The sequence below is a fragment of the Crinia signifera genome, chromosome 9, assembly GCF_055691185.1.
Source record: "Crinia signifera chromosome 9, ASM5569118v1, whole genome shotgun sequence".
NCBI lineage: Eukaryota > Metazoa > Chordata > Amphibia > Anura > Myobatrachidae > Crinia > Crinia signifera.
This window is the reverse complement of record NC_139225.1, coordinates 91,825,426-91,850,168: the sequence shown is the minus strand read 5'-3', so window position 1 is coordinate 91,850,168 and position 24,743 is coordinate 91,825,426. Positions and strand designations below refer to the sequence as shown.

Genomic DNA, 24,743 nt, shown 5'->3' with positions numbered 1-24,743 from the left:
TCTCACAGGGGAATCCTTAAGCTGTGATCTATTATATGGGTCTCTTGATGAGATGATGACATAATAATCTTTGTATTGTCATTACTATTGGCTCCACCAGTCATAACAGACCAGTAGAACATTTACCATGCTTATTTATGATGGACAAAAGCTCCTGCATTTCCTGTGCACATTATTATAAACATGACAAGTCTTTAATAACAAACAACCTACTGTTTACGAGCGTGTATGTAGTGTTGTGCTATGCTTATTTACAGCTCTGCCAGCTTGTATCTCTGCTGCTCTCAGTGTTTTTAAATCAGCTGAATAAATATGTTTCTAGATCGGCACTAAATATACATATTGGCTGTCTCACAAAACCTTATTACCTGCTATATTCTGCCAAGAAACACCGTAGAGGGAAAGACATAATAAAGAGCGTCTACTCTCAGATGATGCAGCATACAAAGCCAACTAGGGATATGGTAACCGGCAGAGCGAGCAGCTGCAGGACTGATAGAGATACTTGCAAACTGAGATTTACTAGACTGCTATTGGCAGAATCAATGCAATCATATGATCATGGCAATGACCTTAATGAGTCCTAGTCTTACGAGTCCTGGTCATATACTATGTCATGTCTTAACATTGGGGCAGCACAGATGGTGTAATGGTTAGCATTACTGCCTCACAGCACTGAGGTCATGGGTTCCATTCCCACCATGGCCCTAACTGCGCAGAGTTTTTATATTCTCCCCATGCTTGCGTGGGTTTCCTCCGGGTACTCCGGTTTCCTCCCATATTCCAAAAATATAGTGCTAGGCGAATTGGATCACAACAAATTAACCTAGAATGTCTATGTGTGCGTGTACATGTGGTAGGGAATATAGATTGTAAGCTCCACTGGGGCAGGGACTGATGTGAATGTTCAAATATTCTCTGTAAAGTGCTGTGGAATATGTATGCGCTATATAAGAAACTGGTAATAAATAAATAAATGAATGTATACCAGAAAATATGCAACAAAAAAAGTCTCAAAAATGACTATACCTACACCTTCCATTGCTGTAGTGATGTCCTGGGCCAATAAGAAAAGGGTATGGCTCATTGGGTCGACTACTGAAGGTGGACACTTAAAATAGGTCAACACGGTCGACACAAGCACTAGGTCGACAATAGCTAGGTGAAGAGTCAAAAGGTCAACATGGGGTTTTCACCTTTTTTTGCCCCTAATATCGACATGTACCACGTCCCTTGCATGGCTCGATGCGCTCACCATGCTTTGGGCACACTATTCTATTCTCTATTCACAAGCTAATGGATATTAGGGCACAAAATACCATCTGTCGGCACATGTCGGCTAAAAAAAAAAGCCGTCCCCCAGCAATTACACCACTGAATGCAGAGACTGCTCACACTGGGCATGTTGTGCTGCTCCCCCAGCGGTGTCACCCATACACATGCACATAGTTGGAAATCACCACCGTCCCCCAGCAGTTACACCACTGAATGCAGACACTGCTCACACTGGGCATGTTGTGCTGCTCCCCCAGTGGTGTCACCCATACACATGCACATAGTGGGAAATCACCACCATCCCCCAGCAGTTACACCACTGAATGCAGACACTGCTCACACTGGGCATGTTGTGCTGCTCCCCCAGCGGTGTCACCCATACACATGCACATAGTGGGAAATCACCACCATCCCCCAGCAGTTACACCACTGAATGCAGACACTGCTCACACTGGGCATGTTGTGCTGCTCCCCCAGTGGTGTCACCCATACACATGCACATAGTGGGAAATCACCACCATCCCCCAGCAGTTACACCACTGAATGCAGACACTGCTCACACTGGGCATGTTGTGCTGCTCCCCCAGCGGTGTCACCCATACACATGCACATAGTGGGAAATCACCACCATCCCCCAGCAGTTACACCACTGAATGCAGACACTGCTCACACTGGGCATGTTGTGTGAGGTCAGTCACAATGCTTATCATTGCTCCATGCAGCACAGAGGTAAAACACATGAGAACAAGCAGCACACTTGGCTTACTCACCCTTGGCCGATCTTTTCAAACCTTGTATATTTCTTCTTAGGGTCACCCACACTTACAATGCTTCCTGCAGGGAACAACATGTGGAACATTACTGTAACTAAATGCCAATGTCCAGTTAATAAAATGTTTCAGAACACAGAACTCTTCTATGCCATGTAAGAACCAGACGACAAACATAAGCGTTATAAAGGAATCCCAAACATCTGATAAAGATGCCTGGCATGGCGATGGTTAACACATGAAAAGGTCGACACAAGTTTTTCACGATTTTTACGATTAGTTGGACTTTTTCGTACTTAAAAATCCACGTGGACCCCAATTGGGAATCGTGATCTTGGCGAGCAAAGCGAGCCATGTGAGGGTATGTACAGTACTACATTATTTGGGGGTCCACGTCCACAGGTGTCGACATTGACACCAGAATTACATGAAAATGTCAACCCTTCATGTGTCGACCTTTCCAAGTTGAGCGTTTGCTTGTGTCGACCTTTTGTCAAGGTTCGCCTTGTGAATGTCGACCTAGTGGGCAAGATGTACTAACCAAAGAATGACGGAAAAACCCAGTTTTCGGTGTTTTTACAGCATTTTCATATGCAGTAAAGCCCCACCGGGGCCGCGGGAGGTTACACCAGTTCTAGATGGTGTAACCCCATAGAAGTCTATTGCCTTCCCTTTGCGTCACCCTCACCAGCTTTTAACGCAAGAGCTGTCCTTTGCAATAATTATCACAAATGTTATTGCATAAGCGATAATTATTTCTGTGGTAGCTGGCTATGTGCGGTGAAGAGGGGCCGCGGATGTTAGTGCATCCCGCCCTATGTGTGTAGACCTATTGACTGTCAACCTAGAAGCTGTCTATCCTGCAATCCACACTCAGGAGGTAAGAGGCAGAAGAAATTGTGGTATTCAAGTGTAAAATCATCAAGAACAGCATAGGGCCTAATTCATGTTTGTACGCACTGGATGATGTTTGCACAATGCAGTAATTATCAACAGACTGCGCACGTTCCTCACTTGCAATCATGATTTCATGTAGAGCTCGTATGTGCAAAAACATGGCACATACAAGCTACTGCTGTAGTCAGGCTGCGTAGCAATAGGTGAGTAAATTGCAAAATATGTGGACGACACAAAATTGAGTAAGACACAGAGAGAGCTTTTTTCCAATCGCACAGGTAAGGATGGTTCTATGTGTTGCAAACCCCTTTATTAGATATACATTCAAATAATGGTGGGGTGTGCTGCCACTGAGACAGGAATTGGACATATATTTGAAGGAAAGAAAAGACTGTCTAGTGTGTGGCGCACTCGGAGAAGAAAATAAATTGATTAAACGTAAAAATTAACTTTTAATGTTTCAATTCTTAAAATGGCGACATATAAAACACAACATACACGGGTGAAAATTGGGGGTAAGAATAAAAAGGAAAAAACTAGAGGTTTTTCCTGCTTAGTGGACCCCTTAATCCCCTAATTCCTGTGATTGATAGGAGTACGGCACATTTGATACCTATATTTTGATCAGACTCACTATGGAGTAGGTATATTGTGCACTGGATACTCCTAAAATATATATACTATGGATCCCCCTGTAACAAGATCTGATGTGTTTTATTCTTCTGCGTCTCACCAGAGGTCTCCTGGTGTGTATCCTGAGTATTAAGCACTAGGTGAGTATTGCCCTTGTGGGTCTCTGTGGTGATAATAAATATTGTCACATTAGGACTATGCAGAGCCTTATCTAACTCAGTGAGTCACAGTGGATGTGGGATGATTAAAAAGTGGCGAGTGGCGGCACCCTAGTGTGGACACCTCTAATATCCACTGTCTCTACTGATGTGATATATTTGCACTCATGTGTTATAACATCATGTTCTGCAACCCTGTGCGGAAATGAAAATCACTTAGTATGTGCCCCGGTGTGCCGATAAGTAGATGGTGGGTATATTTGGCGATATGCCCCTATATATGTGACACACCAAGTAATTCCTATAGATAGGAGAAAGAATTGGCCTGGTACACCTGGGGGTCAAAGTGGCACAATTAATTTATACACTCGGGAGCCGGGATCTGTGTGTATTGTCACCCGCTACCCTGAGTCTGTGTATCTATGACGCCGTACTCAGCGTACTTGGGATTGCCTGGTGTGTGTTAACTCTAATTTCATATGAAATGATTCAATTAGCAATTTGTAAGCGATCTAGAGGTAAGTATACAACAATATGAGTCAGAGCGGTACTGGTGTATCGTGCGGTATGGTGAGACAGATATTAATGTAAATCAAAATACCAAACAATTGCTGATAGATTGGAGAGCCAAGATCTGTACATACTGTCCCTTGCAACTCTCAGTTGGTGCGCACACGCCGCCGTGTCTGGCGTATTTTAGGCTGAAATTGCCTGGTGTGTGTCCACTTAAAACTTCATAGGTGGGGTTGCTTCAATTATTCAATTTAGTAAATGGCAAACCATATATAGGTAAGTATTAAAAGGTGTCTCACCCCAGGGGTGAGACACCTTTTAATACTTACCTATATATGGTTTGCCATTTACTAAATTGAATAATTGAAGCAACCCCACCTATGAAGTTTTAAGTGGACACACACCAGGCAATTTCAGCCTAAAATACGCCAGACACGGCGGCGTGTGCGCACCAACTGAGAGTTGCAAGGGACAGTATGTACAGATCTTGGCTCTCCAATCTATCAGCAATTGTTTGGTATTTTGATTTACATTAATATCTGTCTCACCATACCGCACGATACACCAGTACCGCTCTGACTCATATTGTTGTATACTTACCTCTAGATCGCTTACAAATTGCTAATTGAATCATTTCATATGAAATTAGAGTTAACACACACCAGGCAATCCCAAGTACGCTGAGTACGGCGTCATAGATACACAGACTCAGGGTAGCGGGTGACAATACACACAGATCCCGGCTCCCGAGTGTATAAATTAATTGTGCCACTTTGACCCCCAGGTGTACCAGGCCAATTCTTTCTCCTATCTATAGGAATTACTTGGTGTGTCACATATATAGGGGCATATCGCCAAATATACCCACCATCTACTTATCGGCACACCGGGGCACATACTAAGTGATTTTCATTTCCGCACAGGGTTGCAGAACATGATGTTATAACACATGAGTGCAAATATATCACATCAGTAGAGACAGTGGATATTAGAGGTGTCCACACTAGGGTGCCTCCACTCGCCACTTTTTAATCATCCCACATTCACTGTGACTCACTGAGTTAGATAAGGCTCTGCATAGTCCTAATGTGACAATATTTATTATCACCACAGAGACCCACAAGGGCAATACTCACCTAGTGCTTAATACTCAGGATACACACCAGGAGACCTCTGGTGAGACGCAGAAGAATAAAACACATCAGATCTTGTTACAGGGGGATCCATAGTATATATATTTTAGGAGTATCCAGTGCACAATATACCTACTCCATAGTGAGTCTGATCAAAATATAGGTATCAAATGTGCCGTACTCCTATCAATCACAGGAATTAAGGGATTAAGGGGTCCACTAAGCAGGAAAAACCTCTAGTTTTTTCCTTTTTATTCTTACCCCCAATTTTCACCCATGTATGTTGTGTTTTATATGTCGCCATTTTAAGAATTGAAACATTAAAAGTTAATTTTTACGTTTAATCAATTTATTTTCTTCTCCGAGTGCGCCACACACTAGACAGTCTTTTCTTTCCTTCAAAATTGAGTAAGGAAATTAACTCAGGAGAGGATGTGCAAACACTACACAGTGACTTAAATAAACTGGAAAGGTGGGCGGAGAGGTGGAAAATGCAGTTTAACGTTGAAAAATGTAAAGTAATTCATTATGGGAACAAAAATGAACAAGCTACTTATTGGTTAAATTGAGTTATAGGGAATTCTGCTGTAGAGAAGGGCTTGGTGGACATCATAGATGAAAAATTGGGTAATAGTGCGCACTGCTCAAGTGCAGCAGCAAACGCAAACCGGACACTGGCATGTATTAATAGGGGAATGGATTCAAGGGATGCCAATGTGATAGTGCCTCTTTACAAGGCATTGGTGAGACCACACTTGGAATATTGTGTTCAGTTCTGGGCACCGCACCTTAAAAAGGACATAAATGAATTGGTAATTAAGTCATTTGTTTCCCAAATCGGAAAATGAACAACAACTGTCACTCAGACAATGTACTGTAGTTGGACCTATTTGATTTAAACAATTTCAAACTGAATGTTTTTGTCCATTCTCCTGAGTTTCTGAGCAAACCGATTTGGAGCCATTTTCTAAGCGTTTTGTCTAGGTCGCTTAGAAAGTAAGCATACATCGGTGTGTGTGTGTGGAGGCTATAACTATATAGATGCACGGCCCCGCGCGTTGGTATCGCTGTAAGAAGAAGAATGAGCATGTCCCATCAATCTAGTCATATCGCTTAGCAAGACCCTGCATACCGGGCGCCTTTTGTGTGGTGTCTTTCAGTACCAGATGTTCAGTCCAAACAACCAACTAGTTGGATGCTTGGAGAAAAGTTGGTCTGATGTGCGGCCTGCATAAGCTAGTAAAAGGTCTTGATTCACTAGAATACAAAGGTAGGCTAGCCAGGCTGAATATGTTTTCACTGGAGAAACGGAGGTTGAGAGGTGATATGATTAGTATGTTCAAATACAGGATTGGGAATCATATGGAACTGGGAGATGATTTGTTCTCTAACAGGCCTATACTTAGGACACGCGGGCATGTACTGAGGCTCGAGGAAAATAAATTCCGTACTGAATTAAGAAGAGTATTCTTCTCCATTAGAGCAGTAACATTCTGGAACTCATTGCTGGTGGGGGTGATTACAGCGACTACTGTTAATGAATTTAAATCAAAACTTGATGCATTTTTGGCCACTAAGGGAATCCTATAGATATGACTTACTCAAGTCAGTAGTTACAAGTTAGATAGGTTGAACTCGATGGACTAACGTCTTTGGTACTTGTTTAGTTTCATGGCGGCAACATCGGGGTTCGGCGCTCGCCAAACTTTCTAAAATAAACTAAATAAACTCCATGCCAATGTGGATAGTTCATACCCCCACTATCCACGTTGGCATGGAGTTGATTTTAGATAGTGTGGCGAGCGTAGCGAGCCACCGAGCCCAGCAGCGTGGGTGAGCGCAGCGAGCCCCGCAAGGGGACTCAGACGTGCGGCCATGCTGCCGCCGTGAAACTAAACAAGTACCACGTCCTTTTTTAGCCTTAATTACTATGTTACCCTTAACCACGATGTTCCTCATTTTTGAGTATAGGCTGTAAATGTGTATGCAACTGAGAATGAATTTGTGATGGCTCCGGTGGACAACGTTTTTCTTTCTGGGCAGCCGCTTCACTTGATAACATTAGTAGTTCTGTAGGCTAGAAAATTGCAATTGTATTTGTGCACAAAAAAGAATTAGGCCCATAAGGCGCCACTACCACGGCTATTTCTTCTGCCTGTTGGATTATGATAAATGAACCTTTTTTATGAGCACCAATTCAGCGATTCTCTGCGCTGCATTAGATAAATAAGATTGTGTTACAATCCCACTTGTCATGCAGTGATCTGACCCTTGCTCTGGATGAGAGGATTGTAAGCTCTGATATTACTGTTATGTACAAGAAATACATTTTCCATAAAAAAAAAAAAACATACTTAGTTTCTCAAGGATTTCCTCATCGGTCATCTTTGATTTTTTGCGTTGCCGGTCAGTATTCCGGTACAAAGTGCTCGTGCTTGAGTTTTCTGGCTGTGTGGTTACGGGAGAAGTAGAGGGTTCTTTAGCCGGTACAGAAACAGCTACTGGTTCAATTACAGATCGAGTATAAATCTGCAGAAAAGGCAAATATTAGTTATTCATCAAAAAATAGTAGACTGACATACAATAGAAGTCTGCACACAGAAATGTGCTTCTGAGAAATATTTTAAGCTTCATTTTTGTTTGGTTGCGTCATATGTTTTGCAAACGTGCTTTTATGTTTGAATGCAGACTTTGTTATGTGTACAAACAATTTTTAAAGGTTGTCTTTGCATTGTGAAGGAAATTTAAGGCAACACAATGAATTTTTTTGTGGAAATATGGGGTCATAGCAGAGAACAGTGCCCTAATAAAAAAGTTGCATCAGCATGGCTGTGACATAATTCTGCCCCGTTCTACCCATTATTTCCCCCAGAGGGTAGCGGTGCAGAGGTGCACAGAACTGGTGCAGGTAGTTTGGAGCAAGATCCTGACATAACTGCACCTGGTGCAAAGCAGGAGTGCAAACATTTGTGCTGCTTACCAAGCCTCATGTATAATGGATGTTGGTACCAAAAGACACACAATTTCGTTATATACTCAAATACTCATTAGGAGACTGTGTAAGGCTAAAAATCATGTATACTTCAGGATCAAAGACAGGAAGTGACCATATACTTGAGTAGATGAGCTACTGTATATAGAGATAATATGGAAAGGATACACATGATGTTGTGTATGTACAGTATGTAACAGTATAATCATGGAAAAAGAGCGTGGAAGAGATAAGAGTTCTTACTCAAAGCATAGAATGGTTCTCAAACTTAAGGTGCAAATACACTTATCCGATTTGGGCCAATTTTACCCGATCCCGAGGGATCGGGCTGAGAAATCGGGCCAAATCGGATTAGTTTAACATCCCATACAACCCAATGCGCGGTCCTGTGCGCATCGGACCCCACAGATTGAAGCCGATGTAGGTTCAATGTGTCGAATCGGACCCATCAGTGGCACATTGCTGGTGCTATTTAGCAGGGTCCGATCTGTAGGTGTGTGCCAGCAGTAAAGCACTGCTGGCACATACCTATGTTTAGCAGCGGTGAGATGGTAGCGGCATTTTCCAGGCGGTGGTGCGGGAGCAGCTACTGAATTTGAAAAAATATTTTGATAAGACTGGCCAGATACTGATTGGCTGAGAGAATTCTCTCAGCCAATAACTGGCTGGTCAGTGTTCTCAAAATATTTTTCAAATTCAGTAGCCTCATCCTGATCTGCCGCCCGGCAAATGCCGCTTTGTGCTCCCCACTGCCAATTGGACCCCGCATGCGATTTATTGCATGTAAAAATGGCACATCAAGTAGCAAATTGTAATCAAGCCTCCTGGGGAGCTCAAGGGGCAAATGGCCAGCTCAGACAGTATACTTGTATGTTGCGTGCTACTGTGTTAAGAGCTCAAGATTTCTTCCAAACAGACAGTATAATTGTATGTTGTGTGCTACTGTGTGAAGATTTCTTCCAAATGAGTTTCTTGTGATAATTCGCCACACTAGGGAATAATACGTTTAATTTTATAATTTTATCTTCAAAGAGACGTATTTAATATATAATAAAATAATTTTTAGACATTTTGTACTGGGTGAGCTTTATATAGATGAGGTAGAAGTGGGGGAGGTTCAGTTGGGTGAGATTATAGTGGGCGAGGCTGAAGTACTGTATTTCTAGTCTTCATAACTTTACATTTATCAAAAAATAAAAAGTAATGGTGGTAACGGAGTATGTTATGGGGAATATATTACAAAAGGGACTGCATACAGAGCTTTGCATAGAACATTCTAAGATGACCCTCGGTGTTTACAAATATTGACACCTATTGAATGTGATAAGCACTGCTTCATACTGGGATAAATTAATGCACTAGATCATTTCTAATTAATACACTTGAACTACTATTAACAGAGACTTTGGGGGAAAATTCCTAAAATGGAAGTTCTATTTCACATGGGATGTTGCTATGGGCAACAAATCAGATACTAGTTATTATTTTCTAGAAGGTGCTAAATAAATAAGTAGATTCTGATTGGTTCCCATGTGATAGAACTCACATCTTATAAAATTTCCCCCAATGACTGACATCGTAGCGTCAGTAAAAGTACTTTGGCTAATTAGCCGGGGCTATCCTATTTGTCACGTGCAGGAACACCAAATCCTTGATAATTGACCATTTTTTACATGATAGGTGTAGTGAAAGCACAAAGGTCTTTTAGCATGATGAAAGCCTGTTTTTTTTTTGTACATGCTACAATTTTCCACGGCTAATAGGATACCCCCATTTAAACTGCACTAGTATATCATCTGCATTTGTGTAATGATTAATATGCTACGGTGAATCCTCAACCCAGGTAGAAAATGTGAGCTTTAACAGTTTTGCAGCATACAGCGGCATTCTGTAGTGGTGCCACCGTGGCAGGTCGCGAGGGCCCACCATCACTGAAGCATATGCACAGCGGAAGTGTGGATATACACAGTCCCGCTAAGCCACAATTCACCTGCTGCGGTGCGTACACAACACAGGAAGGATGTATGCAGTCCATATTGGTAGATTAAAAATTACCAATTGGATCACAAGTTTACTAATCGAGGAAACACAACCGCTATTCCAGGTAGCAGGTCCTTTTTTACTTAGGATGAACCTTCATGGTCTTTTAAGAATAGTGCAAAATAAGTATTTATGATGGTGCCTGTGTTGATAGAATGTTTGTTTGCATCACTTACTGATTTTGTGTGCTCAGGACGGGGGGCAATCACAGGTGGAGGCTCATCCTCCTCCTCTTCCTCTTCTTCATCCTCCTCTTCTGAGACAGGAGGAGCCAGGGGAGGCTCTGATGCAGTCTTTGTGTTCTGGAACAGAAGGGAGATAGTAAGGAAGTCAGTATATCGTTCTATAATTGCTAATGGTTATGACTGAGCAAAAATGGCTATAATACCACAGCTACCGCACTACATCCATTCATGGTATTGTATCCTGTGTAACAGCAAATCCAACTATTTAACTGCATGCAAGGGGAAAGGTATATGACTTACACTATTGTGTAGGTTATCGTGTGCCATGTAACCTAGGTTACCGCAAATAAAAACAACAACTTTATTGCATTTATGGTCATTGAATCATCAGATATGGATATACTCTGACCAAAATTGCTTATTCTTTAAAGGCGAATCTGATCAGCTCGTTGTTTCATGTCCCAGTGATATGTCTTCAGAAGCTCATTGTGAACTGATAGGATGAATATGGGTCAACCCACAAAATGGCCAATGCACTCCCCCATGCTCCCTCATCAGAGCAGCACATGTACTTGTATATGTGTGTTATTTTTCACAAAATGGCTGCTGCCACATTTCAGTTATATATTATATATACTTTTTATGCAAAGCAGCTGTAAAATACCATTATAATTTAATATTTTAGCCAGTATTGGAGACATTTGCATGTACAGTAGCTGCTAATCCATTCATGTTATGCAAGTTTTGTCCAAGATTGTCAGTCTTTTATTAGTGCGGTAAGAGGACTTATTCTCTATATACCGTTTATGGTTTGGTACACCTCTTTACTTACCCGCACTGGTCCTTTAACCTTTTAGGGTGGTAATTAATCCCAGAGGATAGGGGAAATAGCGGCCGCCGCCTATTCAATGCTGCAGTTTCCTACAGCATCGAAGGCAGATTTTGACAAAACAGATCCAACTTTAAAACCAGTTGGATCTGTTTTGTTGAAAATGGCCGTGGATTGCTGAATTCATGTCCGTTTCTCAACAATCCACGGCCATTTTCAGCGACACGCCCCCTTTTTTGCCACTCAAAAGGTGGAACATTGAATTCCGCCTGCTGAGTTGCAGGTAAGCTGAGTGAAAACGGCCCAGGATTCCGATTGTTGGGAGTATGCGACAGTCGGAATTCCCACATTGAATACCCCCCTTATTTTGGGTTAATATCACTTGGTCTAAAAGCTTGCAATACAATATTGCAATAGGATGTTATCATTCTTGCGCAACAAAACCAATTTATGCAAAATATATGCAGTCTTTGCTAAAACATATTGATTCTATTTGTATTAATACACACAAAAAACAAAACGAATGTTCTTTGAACACAATAACATTCGGGACTGCCATGGGTAGCATAGCTGACCCTCTCTAATGCTGTGTACACACGGTCCGATTTCCTTTCCGATGTTGACGATATAGTCAACATCAGATCGGCATCGGATCAACATCGGATGCAGATCGCAAGGGTTTTAACCCTTGCGATCCCGATCCGATCCCGATGCGCGTTCACGTATCGGAAGCCAGAAAGTCTTGGCTGCCTTGTCTATATAGTGCAGATCTGCACTATATAGTCAAGATAGGATGCAAATCGGATGTGCCTTAAGATCCTATCTGATCAGATCGTGGATAGGATCTTAAGGCACATCTACCGTGTGTACACACCATAAGATATACTGTAGCTTAAGAATGTTACATCTTTTTTTAGTCTGTTTCACACCATGTCACTAATAGTGACAATAAAATAACCACTTGCTCATGGTGTAATGGGCTCCCATGATCCTCCTCGATCGTATTTCTTAATCAAGGTGACGATAAAATTGCATTTAATCCAGATTGCTTTTCTTGGCGTTTTAGTTCTTGGGCAAGTTAGAGACTATGGCGGGAATAGAACAGCCTGTGAGAAGTAGGAAGTCAGAGACTATGAGCCAGATGTACAGTATCAAGCTTCAAAAAGTGATAAACAACTAGCCAATCAGCTCCCAACTGGCATTTTCCACACACACAGTCTGTACCATGGACGTTGGGAGCTGATTGGCTTGTTGTTAATCATTCTCCACTTTTTGAAGCTTGCTACATCTAGCCCATTGTGCAACTTCTCCATTTTTTTTTTTAAAGTGGCAATCATTTACACAGTTTACCTGGTTTTGCCAAAAAACGGAAGAACTTCCACAAAGCCACTTCCTGCTCACAGGCTATTATATTCCCCCCTATATATTGTTTTAAAAAATCTGCCAGATTTAAGCACTGTCAAACACGTCAAGAGAAGCATCCCTTTCATTCAGATTCTTAGAGTATGTAACAACTGTAGCAAGGAACGAGAGAGAATTATAATATGTTAAGATACTGTAGTTGATAATTTTTGGAGAAAGCATACATAAAGTGGGCATTAAAGGACTCCTGCATTATCGCCAACGATTCCAGAACTAGCGTATTTTGCACAGAAATTTAATTGTAATAGCAAGAATGTATTATCAGCAGCTAACAACTGCTAGGTACTACTACTGCTATAGCTCCCATTTTAAAAAGAAGCGCCTTTCTGGCTCAACTAAGTTATAATAATGATATTTATATAACGCTTTACTCCCAATAGGGTAATTGGGTAAACGCTTATAAATTTGTTTTGTGCGGATCTGGTTGATAAATGTAAAGGTTTCATTTTATGTAACAAAGATTGTTGTAGGTGCTGCAACTGGTATGTATACAACTCTCTCATTACAGGCAAACAATTCTCACAACCCTACAGTGGTAAACAATTTGTATGTCTGTTTTTATCACCTGCAACACTGATATCCGCGTATATCTTCTTAAATGCCCCTGCGCCAAGATATAAGTTGGGAAACAAAAGGGATTTCAAAAAGCGCTTTCAGAAACACAGGAGAACTATTAAGGCTGCAATTGAATGACAGGCATAGAATAAACCTCTAGATGAATACTCTCCAGCTGCAATACATTTGACTTTATTTTGACATCAGATCGATGAACTAAAGGGAACAGTATGATAACATGCTAGAGGTTGTGATACATAAAGACAACTCCTCTGCAGAGAGAACTGCATTTAGTATCTTGTCGTGTGAAACCCTTAACAGTTTGTATGTGACGTATTCTCTCTGATTTCCCAGATATTGCACAGCAGGTATTATTGTTTCCTGCTAATTTCGAAGTAACTGCTAAGTCACATTCATCTGTTCAACATAGCTGCAGGATTTCCAAATTGGAAACAAATCTTAAATTTAAACAGCACCTTTGTGAGTCTGACATACTGTATAGGAAAACATTTCCACAATCAGCGAATAAGTAACACTGGGGATTTACCTGGGAATCATTCTCAGGAAGGCCCTACTATGGCCCTTTATGAGACAAACGGTCTCGTCTTGTGGCATAGACTAGGGCCCTAGAACCGGAAAGTAACGGGACAATCACTGCAGAATTGCAGCTGTAGAGCGGAATCTCTCTATAGGGGCACTTTCTACATATAATCTGCAAAATCTTTGTATAGTTATCTTAAACTCATCATCCAAAACTCTACAAGTCTTAAAAACAGAAATGTGATTAATTCCTGCTGCGCAGGTATATCAATGGTATTGTCTGCAGTCACTGTGATGAATACTGCAGGACAATGGGGTTTATTCTAGTTCATTCTTTCTGACAAAATCCTTCTTAGATGGACAAAACCATGTGCACTGCAGGGGGCAGATGTAACATGTGCAGATAGAATTAGATTTGGGTGAGTTATTTTGTTTCTGTGCAGGGAAAATACTGACTGCTTTATTTTACACTGCAATATAGATCTCACTTTGAAGAAAAACCCCACCCAAATCTAATTCTCTCTGCACAAGTAACATCTGCCCCACCCGCAGTGCACATGGTTGTGTCCATCTAAGAAGGATTTTGTCAGAAAGAATGAACTAGAATAACCCCCAATATTATTGAGATTGTGATTACTAGGGCCGCATGAGCAAGTACAGGGTTCAGTTTTACTGTCATTGTAATAGTGGCCATGGGATTTCAAAATTAATTTAAACTCCCTAATCCAGAAACTCAATGCAATCCATAGATAAGTTCCCACAGCTGTACTAGTTATGGACAACAATGATAAAGTTCCATTTTATCCAAAAGATTCAGGACACAGTGATTCTGTCATCTAAGGAATATTTTTTTACACTTAGTTATTTCAGTTACAAGGCAACTTAGGAATGATAACAAAGTACAAATATATTCATGACTTACCAAAGAGTGAGCAGCTATATATCCATGTGCGCTTTTGTCTGCAATAGGAAAATGAACGCTAATGAGATGTCAGATGTAATATATCATTCTGTACAAAATCCCAAATACCCCAAGTCATGTCAGTATTATTAAAGTAAAGTGTCTGTAATAAGTATGAAATGCTTTTGATTCTGAAATACTGAGCGCAACAATACACATTAAAATAATATCAACATAATTAACAAACAGCTAGAAAATACTTTTTGTTTGGTGAGAAATACATAGGACTTGTTTCTATTACAATTTGTTATTAAATTTAAAACAAAAGCATTTTTTTTTAAATATTGTTTTCTAAAACAGATTGTTCATTTATTAATATACAAAATAATACTGTCATATTAGTTTGCGGAATTGTATGTTAAAATGGGTATTGTTTTGTTACTTTTTTCATATATTCTCCTGTTCTGTCGTTAAATTAATGTTTTACTCAAAGTTTGCTACTATTACTGATTTAATTTGAAAACATCCCTTTTAACAAGATCTTTTCACCTTTTTTTACAAAGCCTACCATTGTCCCTTTGAACAATCTTCAGTCTAATGGGGCCTACACACAGGGAGATTTCAGGGCATTTTCTAAGGAATCTAACTAGATTGCTTAGAAAATGCACCTAAATCGCTCCGAATGTAGGGGCATAACAATAGCGATGCACGGCCCTGTGCGTCGCTATCGCCCTGCGATTAATATCCATCCTGGCAAATCTAGTAATATCGCTGGAGACATCGCTGTGTGTTGAGCGATCTTTGCTGAGCGTTCTGAATGATCTAGCATCGTCCAGAGTACTCAGCAAATCTCCGTGTGTGTAGGCTCCTTTAGGAAGCAAGGCTTGCAATTGAAAACACAGTTGCTACGATTTTTTAGCAATATAACTGATAAAGTACCCAAATGTTCATACCCAAATATAAATAATAAAAAAGAAAGAAAATACATACGGTACTTCCAGTACACTATGGCAATGTATCTTTACTATACAGTAAATAAAATAAAAAATTCAGGAAGTACTCTGTAGTGGATGATACTGTTGTAATGCGTACACGTTAATTTCACTATTATTGCAAATATTTGGAAAAACTGTTCACCTTCCCCCTTACTCAAATTATGTTGATTCCTTCACAGGGAACGCACACTACAAGGCTCATGTCCTTTCTACCAGCTGATAGTCTCAATGGGCCAATGAAATCTGAGATCTCCTTGCAATAGCATGATGTTGGTACCTTAGCTGGTGTGAGGACAAAGAGCAGGAGGGTATTGGTGTGTGGACTACTTGAGTTTGAATCATTCACTGCTATACTTTCTGTTCATGAAGATAGGCAACAGTGAGAAAGCAACCTTTAAATGTGGGGACTCATGAACCCCAACATGGCAGAGGAAGGAACCCCACAAGTCAAGTATTGGGATGGAAGGTAAACGGTAATGGGATGAACGATGGAATTTAGTCTTTATCTTTCTTATGTAATACACCCGCAGAAAAACAAAATAATCTGAAAATATATATAAAGAATACTGTATGTTTTCCTTTTTTGTGAAAAGAATGAAAAACTCTCTTGTTAATGTACCTCCAGATGTAAAGCTCATGTATTTCTGGTTGTTCACAGTCTCTTTGGAATCATAGAACTTGAGGACATCTAACACAGCCTGAGGGTTCTTCTTCTGCTCCAGTTTGGTGATGTTTGAGGTCTGCAGTAATCTAGCCCATTGCTCTGGGATTCCCTGTGTGACATAAGACAGTGGATGTTACTTTTATTGAGCCGTTCTATAGTGGTCATTTCACTTCACTTTGAATATACACTGGGAGAAGGTTGGGTTGAGACCTTAGTTCTGCTATGAAGAAATCACAGGCGCAATCATTTTCTATATAGATATTAAAAATAAAAAACAAACACGAAAATAAAACCAGGATCCCAGATGAACAAAAATAAAATAAAGTTATGGACGTGAAAGAAAGAGATGCATGATTCATGTCCTGAAATCAATGTCTTCCATGAAATACGGTAAGCAAGAGGTTGTCAGCGGTTATGGTAGTAGAGTTCAGACAAGAGTGGATCTACATTGTTATAATCAATATTTAGCTTGCAGGATGAAGTTATAGTACGCTAGTGGTTTTTATTAGCAGGTAGGGTTAAACAATGTGTCTAGATAAGGGGGCAGCTAATTGCTAGTACAAAGACATTGTGCTGAATAAGGTCAGTGGACATGTAAATCACAAGGAAGATTTTCCATATATGTGTTTCTTGTCAACTGAGGCATGAATCAAGGCGGTGCAGATTTCCAGTTTATATTTACTACAACACAGGCTGGTAGGTTGAAAATTGTCTTCTCTCACCTATATGTGTGTGTGTGTATATAGTAGTATGTCTTGGTGTGTGACCGTACATCACCTCTGACCTGCTTTGTATAGAAAATGTTGTATAGAGTAAGGATATTTGGGTCCTGTGCATTGTTGTATAGAGTAAAGCTGGCCATACAGCAGAAAGATCGATCTTAAAATCGAATGCTCTCATGATTGTGTACAATTTCCCTTGAAATCCCCGGCAGTCCTTGGTGGTTTTTGGACACACAATCTACTCACAATCCATCATACAATCAGTCATACAATCCATCTGCTGTATGAGTGTACACAATATGTGCACACAATCTGCATACAATCCATCATACAATCAATTGAGATTGTATGATTGGGTACAATATCTTTCTGATGTATAGCCACCTTAAGGATAGTTATGCTCCATGCAGAGTTGTATAGAGTAGAGCAGGGGTGGCCAAACCGGTCCTCGAGATCTACACACGGTCCACGTTTTCCAGGTGACCTAGCTGGTGCACAGCTGTAGTCATTACTAACTGTCACATTTTAAAACATGCTGCATTCATTCTTACTATAGATCCACAGATAGTTAGACCCTGTACAGTGTTGTATTTTGTAGAGATGGGTCCTGTGTGGTGTTGTATAGAGTAGGGATAGTTAGGCCCTGTGCAGTGTTGTATAGAGTAGGGATAGTTAGGCCCTGTGCAGTGTTGTATAGAGTAAGGATAGTTAGGCCCTGTGCAGTGTTGTATAGAGTAAGGATAGTTAGGCTCCTCCATGCAGAGTTGTATACAGTAGAGTAGAGATGGGCCCTGTGCAGTGTTGTATAGAGTAGAGTAGAGATGGGTCCTGTGCAGTGTTGTATAGAGTAAGGATAGTTAGGCCCTGTGCAGTGATGTATAGAGTAGAGATGGGTCCTGTGCAGGGTTGTATAGAGTAAGGATAGTTAGGCCCTGTGCAATGTTGTATAGAGTACAGTAGAAATGGGTCCTGTGCAGTGTTGTATAGAGTAGAGTAGAGATGGGTCCTGTGCAGTGTTGTATAGAGTAAGGATAGTTAGGACCTGTGCAGTGTTGTATAGAGTAAGGATAGTTAGGCCCTGTGCAGTGATGTATAGAGTAGAGATGGGTCCTGTGCAGGGTTGTATAGAGTAAGGATAGTTAGGCCCTATGCAGTGTTGTACAGAGTAGAGTAGAGATGGGTCCTGTGCAGTGTTGTATAGAGTAAGGATAGTTAGGCCCTGTGCAGTGTTGTATAGAGTAAGGATAGTTAGGCCCTGTGCAGTGTTGTATAGAGTAAGGATAGTTGAGATCTGTGCAGTGTTGTGTAGAGTAAGGATAGTTGAGACCTGTGCAGTGTTGTATAGAGTAAGGATAGTTCGGCCCTGTGCAGTGTTGTATAGAGTACAGTAGAGATGGGCCCTGTGCAGTGTTGTATAGAGTAGAGTAGAGATGGGTCCTGTGCAGTGTTGTATAGAGTAAGGATAGTTAGGCCCTGTGCAGTGTTGTGTAGAGTAAGGATAGTTGAGATCTGTGCAGTGTTGTATAGAGTAAGGCTAGTTAGACCCTGTGCAGTGATGTATAGAGTAGAGATGGGTCCTGTGCAGTGTTGTATAGAGTAGAGTAGAGATGGGTCCTGTGCAGTGTTGTATAGAGTAAGGATAGTTAGGCCCTGTGCAGTGATGTATAGAGTAGAGATGGGTCCTGTGCAGGGTTGTATAGAGTAAGGATAGTTAGGCCCTGTGCAATGTTGTATAGAGTACAGTAGAAATGGGTCCTGTGCAGTGTTGTATAGAGTAGAGTAGAGATGGGTCCTGTGCAGTGTTGTATAGAGTAAGGATAGTTAGGACCTGTGCAGTGTTGTATAGAGTAAGGATAGTTAGGCCCTGTGCAGTGATGTATAGAGTAGAGATGGGTCCTGTGCAGGGTTGTATAGAGTAAGGATAGTTAGGCCCTGTGCAGTGTTGTACAGAGTAGAGTAGAGATGGGTCCTGTGCAGTGTTGTATAGAGTAAGGATAGTTAGGCCCTGTGCAGTGTTGTATAGAGTAAGGATAGTTAGGCCCTGTGCAGTGTTGTATAGAGTAAGGATAGTTGAGATCTGTGCAGTGTTGTGTAGAGTAAGGATAGTTGAGACCTGTGCAGTGTTGTATAGAGTAAGGATAGTTCGGCCCTGTGCAGTGTTGTATAGAGTACAGTAGAGATGGGCCCTGTGCAGTGTTGTATAGAGTAGAGTAGAGATGGGTCCTGTGCAGTGTTGTATAGAGTAAGGATAGTTAGGCCCTGTGCAGTGTTGTGTAGAGTAAGGATAGTTGAGATCTGTGCAGTGTTGTATAGAGTAAGGCTAGTTAGACCCTGTGCAGTGATGTATAGAGTAGAGATGGGTCCTGTGCAGTGTTGTATAGAGTAGAGTAGAGATGGGTCCTGTGCAGTGTTGTGTAGAGTAAGGATAGTTGAGACCTGTGCAGTGTTGTATAGAGTAAGGCTAGTTAGACCCTGTGCAGTGTTGTACAGAGTAGAGTAGAGATGGGTCCTGTGCAGTGTTGTATAGAGTAAGGATAGTTAGGCCCTGTGCAGTGTTGTATAGAGTAAGGATAGTTAAGCCCTGTGCAGTGTTGTATAGAGTAAGGATAGTGTTAGGCCCTGTGCAGTGTTTTGTAGAGTAAGGATAGTTGAGACCTGTGCAGTGTTGTATAGAGTAAGGATAGTTCGGCCCTGTGCAGTGTTGTATAGAGTACAGTAGAGATGGGTCCTGTGCAGTGTTGTATAGAGTAGAGTAGAGATGGGTCCTGTGCAGTGCTGTATAGAGTAAGGATAGTTAGGCCCTGTGCAGTGTTGTGTAGAGTAAGGATAGTTGAGACCTGTGCAGTGTTGTATAGAGTAAGGATAGTTAGACCCTGTGCAGTGATGTATAGAGTAGAGATGGGTCCTGTGCAGTGTTGTATAGAGTAGAGTAGAGATGGGTCCTGTGCAGTGTTGTATAGAGTAAGGATAGTTAAGCCCTATGCAGTGTTGTATAGAGTAAGGATAGTGTTAGGCCCTGTGCAGTGTTTTGTAGAGTAAGGATAGTTGAGACCTGTGCAGTGTTGTATAGAGTAAGGATAGTTCGACCCTGTGCAGTGTTGTATAGAGTACAGTAGAGATGGGTCATGTGCAGTGTTGTATAGAGTAGAGATGGGTCCTGTGCAGTGTTGTATAGAGTAAGGATAGTTAGACCCTGTGCAGTGTTGTGTAGAGTAAGGATAGTTGAGACCTGTGCAGTGTTGTATACAGTAAGGATAGTTAGACCCTGTGCAGTGATGTATAGAGTAGAGATGGGTCCTGTGCAGTGTTGTATAGAGTAGAGTAGAGATGGGTCCTGTGCAGTGATGTATAGAGTACAGATGGGTCCTGTGCAGTGTTGTATAGAGTAGAGTAGAGATGGGTCCTGTGCAGTGTTGTATAGAGTAAGGATAGTTAAGCCCTGTGCAGTGTTGTATAGAGTAAGGATAGTGTTAGGCCCTGTGCAGTGTTTTGTAGAGTAAGGATAGTTGAGACCTGTGCAGTATTGTATAGAGTAAGGATAGTTCGGCCCTGTGCAGTGTTGTATAGAGTAGAGATGGGTCCTGTGCAGTGTTGTATAGAGTAGAGTAGAGATGGGTCCTGTGCAGTGTTGTATAGAGTAAGGATAGTTAGGCCCTGTGCAGTGTTGTGTAGAGTAAGGATAGTTGAGACCTGTGCAGTGTTGTATAGAGTAAGGATAGTTAGACCCTGTGCAGTGATGTATAGATTAGAGATGGGTCCTGTGCAGTGTTGTATAGAGTAGAGTAGAGATGGGTCCTGTGCAGTGTTGTATAGAGTAAGGATAGTTATGCCCTGTGCAGTGTTGTATAGAGAAAGGATAGTTAGACCCTGCTATTTGAATGTGAGCAGCTCTGATGGACAAAGTGAGGCCAAAATAGTGCTGTACGATGCATCTACACACCCGTCTCATCAACTGAACAATACATTATATTTACTATATAGCTGTTTAGGTTGATGTGTGCCTAGCAAGTCAGCTAACGGAGAAGTTGAATATAAGCACACATTCATAACTCCCAAATAGGGACACTCGCGCGGCGAAGCCGTGCGCGTGCCTGGAAAGGGGTGTGGTGTATGCAAATTAGGGTGCGCCACTGAATAGATGATGTGTGCATGCGTCTATTCTGTCAGATTGGGGGGCTCCCAACTGCCCCCCCCCCCCGCAGCGGGACACTACCGGCCGCGGGAGGGACGTCCCCAAAAACTGGGACATTCCCGCGTTTAGTGGGACAGTTGGGAGGTATGCACATTCGCTAGTAGAGGAAAATATTTAATTCCTTGCTACATGCTTGCAAGCAAACTACTACGGGGTATCAGGACATATATATATATATATATATATATATATATATATATATATATATATATATAAATGGTTTGGAGAGATATTTATTTTTGGAATGTCTTCTCTCTTTTTCCTTGTACCCTCCAACATAAAACAGGAGTACAGTGCAGAGCGTGGGCTTCCTGTCCATCTGCAAGGAACTGTAAAGGAGCATTCTAGTCAGCTTTATAGTGGAGTACTGGATGCAGCCTTCTCCTGTACTATAAGTTAAGGTTGCATACCCTCCCGCATTCAGCGGGAGGCTCCTATTTTTTCAATGAGCCTCCTGCTGCCCCACAAATCCTCTGGGTCCTCGCAGTTTAACTGCACAGTACAGCTCCTTGCAACAGGTGAAATACTCTTTGTGACAAGGAAGGCAGGGAGTGGCACAAAAAAGCACAAGCTCTTTAATAACAATTAGCCTACATTTAAAGATTCGCTAGGCAAAAGTAACTTTGACTTTATCAGCAGCATATGTTCAAAACAGTGTCTGTGTATGTTTACTGGACAATAGGAGAGTCTTATTGAAAATAAGGAAAATAGGCCACAAATAATGGATATGCTTCCCATTAAGGAGCTTGGTAAACCCGGCAGCTTTGCAGACCCCATAGAAAGTAACCTATGACGACTAAGAATGTTGTGAAAAATGGGAGGGACCTGGATCCCTAATACTTGGGGTTATCCACAGAAAACTTCAGTTTTCAGTGAATATAATACAAATAATATTTAATAAATAGTCCCAAGGCTGGACTACCATGTAGTCTTGAACGTGTATTAACCTGCTGATTCTGTGTGATGCAGCTGAAGGTAAGGTGTGAATTGAAGACCAATCAAAAGCAGCAACCGAAAGCAGGCAACTTGATTGGTCCTCCTCCTAACATCCTCTCCTCACCTGCAATCTTTAAATATTATTATTATTATAATAGATTAAATAAATAATTGTCAAATCGGTTTAATTTGTCTATGACAGAATTGCCAGGTTGTATGTGTATGTATGTATGTATGTATCTATGTGGTGAAAAGTTCTAGTACATCTTAAAATCAATTTCTTCAAAATCCTCATGGTCTCTGCATTGATTTGATATTTAAAAGATGCTGGAGTGTTTTTTTTTGGACATCGTCAATTTTCATTAAAATGTCTCTTCACTAGGGCAAACATATATAACTCAGATATATAAGTCATATTAATTTAGTTGCCCCACACTGTACAGCTCCAGGGCATTATGTCTGCGGATGGGCACCCCCATTTTTATCGCAACCATGGTCAAACTTTGACATTTGCATTCTGTTGTTAAATATACTGTACAGTCACACTTGCTCCTGAGGAAGCCGGAGGTGTATATTCCGTGGAAACGCATTGAGCTAATTAAATTTATGCTGACTCCATCGGCATATCTGCTGTGACCTGTCCACCCTCCCACCGACGTCCCTCACATCATCTGGATACAAATATTTGATGGGATACCTGCATGATCCTTAAATACTCCAGCTTATAGAGGAATATGGTCTATTGGGAAGCTTGAGCCCTTGAGATTATAGGGCAATCCAGCACTATTGCGTCACTTATTTCTGGACACAATCCTACCAGAAGAATTCGGATGGTAATATATTCAATACTATTCAACTATCCAACACTACTCAATTAATATATTCAATGTCAGCTTTGTCTATTGGAAAAGTTCCATAATTCTACATCATGCATAAAAGTATCCCTGTAATATTATTTTAAATAGTTCACATTGACTTTTTAATGTATAACGATTCACCCATTTACATTTATTTTTAATAAAATGATGTATATTTTTTTCTAGAGAACCGTGTTGTCTAATTATTGGCACAGCCAGCGCTGGCATATTTTTTCATTCATATCTTTTGACAACCATAAAAAGAAATTCTGCTGCAGGGTGCATTAGATGAATATTATGTGGAAAGTGCTCTTATGATTTGTTCTATTTAATTATTGAAAATTATTTTGTAAAATAATTTCTATCAGTTTTTTTCTTTGTCTATGGTGTAATACCACAATTTGCCCTTCATCAAAGGCTATTCATAGAGTATTGCATCATCACAGCTGCATCCCCAATATAACTGGAAAAGTGAGCGTGAACTGGGAAGGCTCTTGGGAAACTGGGAAAAACCCCACACATTTAGGAGCCTCACAAACACTTCTAAAGTGAAGACAACTGTGCCAGAAAATCATCATGAACTGATGTATTATTTCTCTTCCCCCCTTTTAAAAAATAAAACTACAGGTGGGCATGCACAGTGCTTCACCAGCATCCATGCCAAAGGCAGAACTTGGGGGCCCTTGGAGACTATAGAAGGGTCACTGCTGCCCTGTCGCACTCTGCCTCCCCTTGCCACCCTCTGCCTTTCCACGTCACCCACTGCCGTAAGGCATATTGTAAAGTTACGTCGGGGTGGAGTGGGGGTATATTTTGCCCCTGGGCTTACCACCCACAAGTTCCGCCACGGTTCTATGTTCTATCCATATGATATGCTGTTAGAATGTGGTTTCCCTGTGGTATGTGTGTAGTGGAAGCATTTGCAGTGATTCAAGTGCCAATTTCTATATGCCGCATACACCCTGCAAACCTAAATGTAACACACAAACTGCTGAAATGAATAGGGAAAGCTCAAACATTCCTCATCCAAGCCCTGAAACCATGGATAGACACTTTGAAGCTGGTACCTCTTTTAGGGGTGTGCAAAGCATGCTACAATGCCCAAAAAGAAAGCCTACCAATTATGTGCTTAAACTTAATAGAGATTTCCCAGCAACCCCGGGCTGTCGGTATTAGGGTAAGTAGGAGGTGTCGGAAGCACTGAGTGGAATCTATGCCAACTAAGATGTTCCAAAGTAGGACCGTGGCAAGGGGTAAATAAAACCCAGTTTCATTATACTGCAATAGTAATCAAAAATTTAATGAAAGCACAGACACTGCTGCTGTAAAATCTGTGTTTACCTATATATTAAAATGTTCTTGTACAGTATAGTAAAATGATGTTCTTGTAATCCAATGACAAATTGTGCTGTAATTCAGAAGAATAGACATAATGGCAGGGGAATGTACTTGATTAGTAAATCATGGGATATTCTTGTATTCCGCCAGAGACATTCTTACTTTCTAATTCTATGAAAATTTGGAAAGGAAAATA

General features: G+C 41.1%; 1 protein-coding gene across 10 annotated transcripts in view; it reads right to left on the bottom strand.

Moving 5' to 3' along the window:
• PAK3 (p21 (RAC1) activated kinase 3) overlaps positions 1–24,743 on the bottom strand; it is a 202,861-nt gene that overhangs the window by 16,562 nt on the left and 161,556 nt on the right. For 7 of the 10 annotated variants that reach the window (XM_083159379.1, XM_083159378.1, XM_083159380.1 and 4 more), the window contains 6 exons: positions 16,458–16,611; positions 14,865–14,902; positions 13,413–13,451; positions 10,588–10,713; positions 7,734–7,908; positions 2,046–2,109 (listed from right to left, as the gene is read on the bottom strand). In XM_083159379.1, coding sequence (XP_083015505.1) covers positions 2,046–2,109; positions 7,734–7,908; positions 10,588–10,713; positions 13,413–13,451; positions 14,865–14,902; positions 16,458–16,611 — 596 coding nt within the window. The remainder of the gene's footprint in view (positions 1–2,045; positions 2,110–7,733; positions 7,909–10,587; positions 10,714–13,412; positions 13,452–14,864; positions 14,903–16,457; positions 16,612–24,743) is intronic. The other 3 variants (XM_083159382.1, XM_083159384.1, XM_083159386.1) reach the window with 1 other exon arrangement.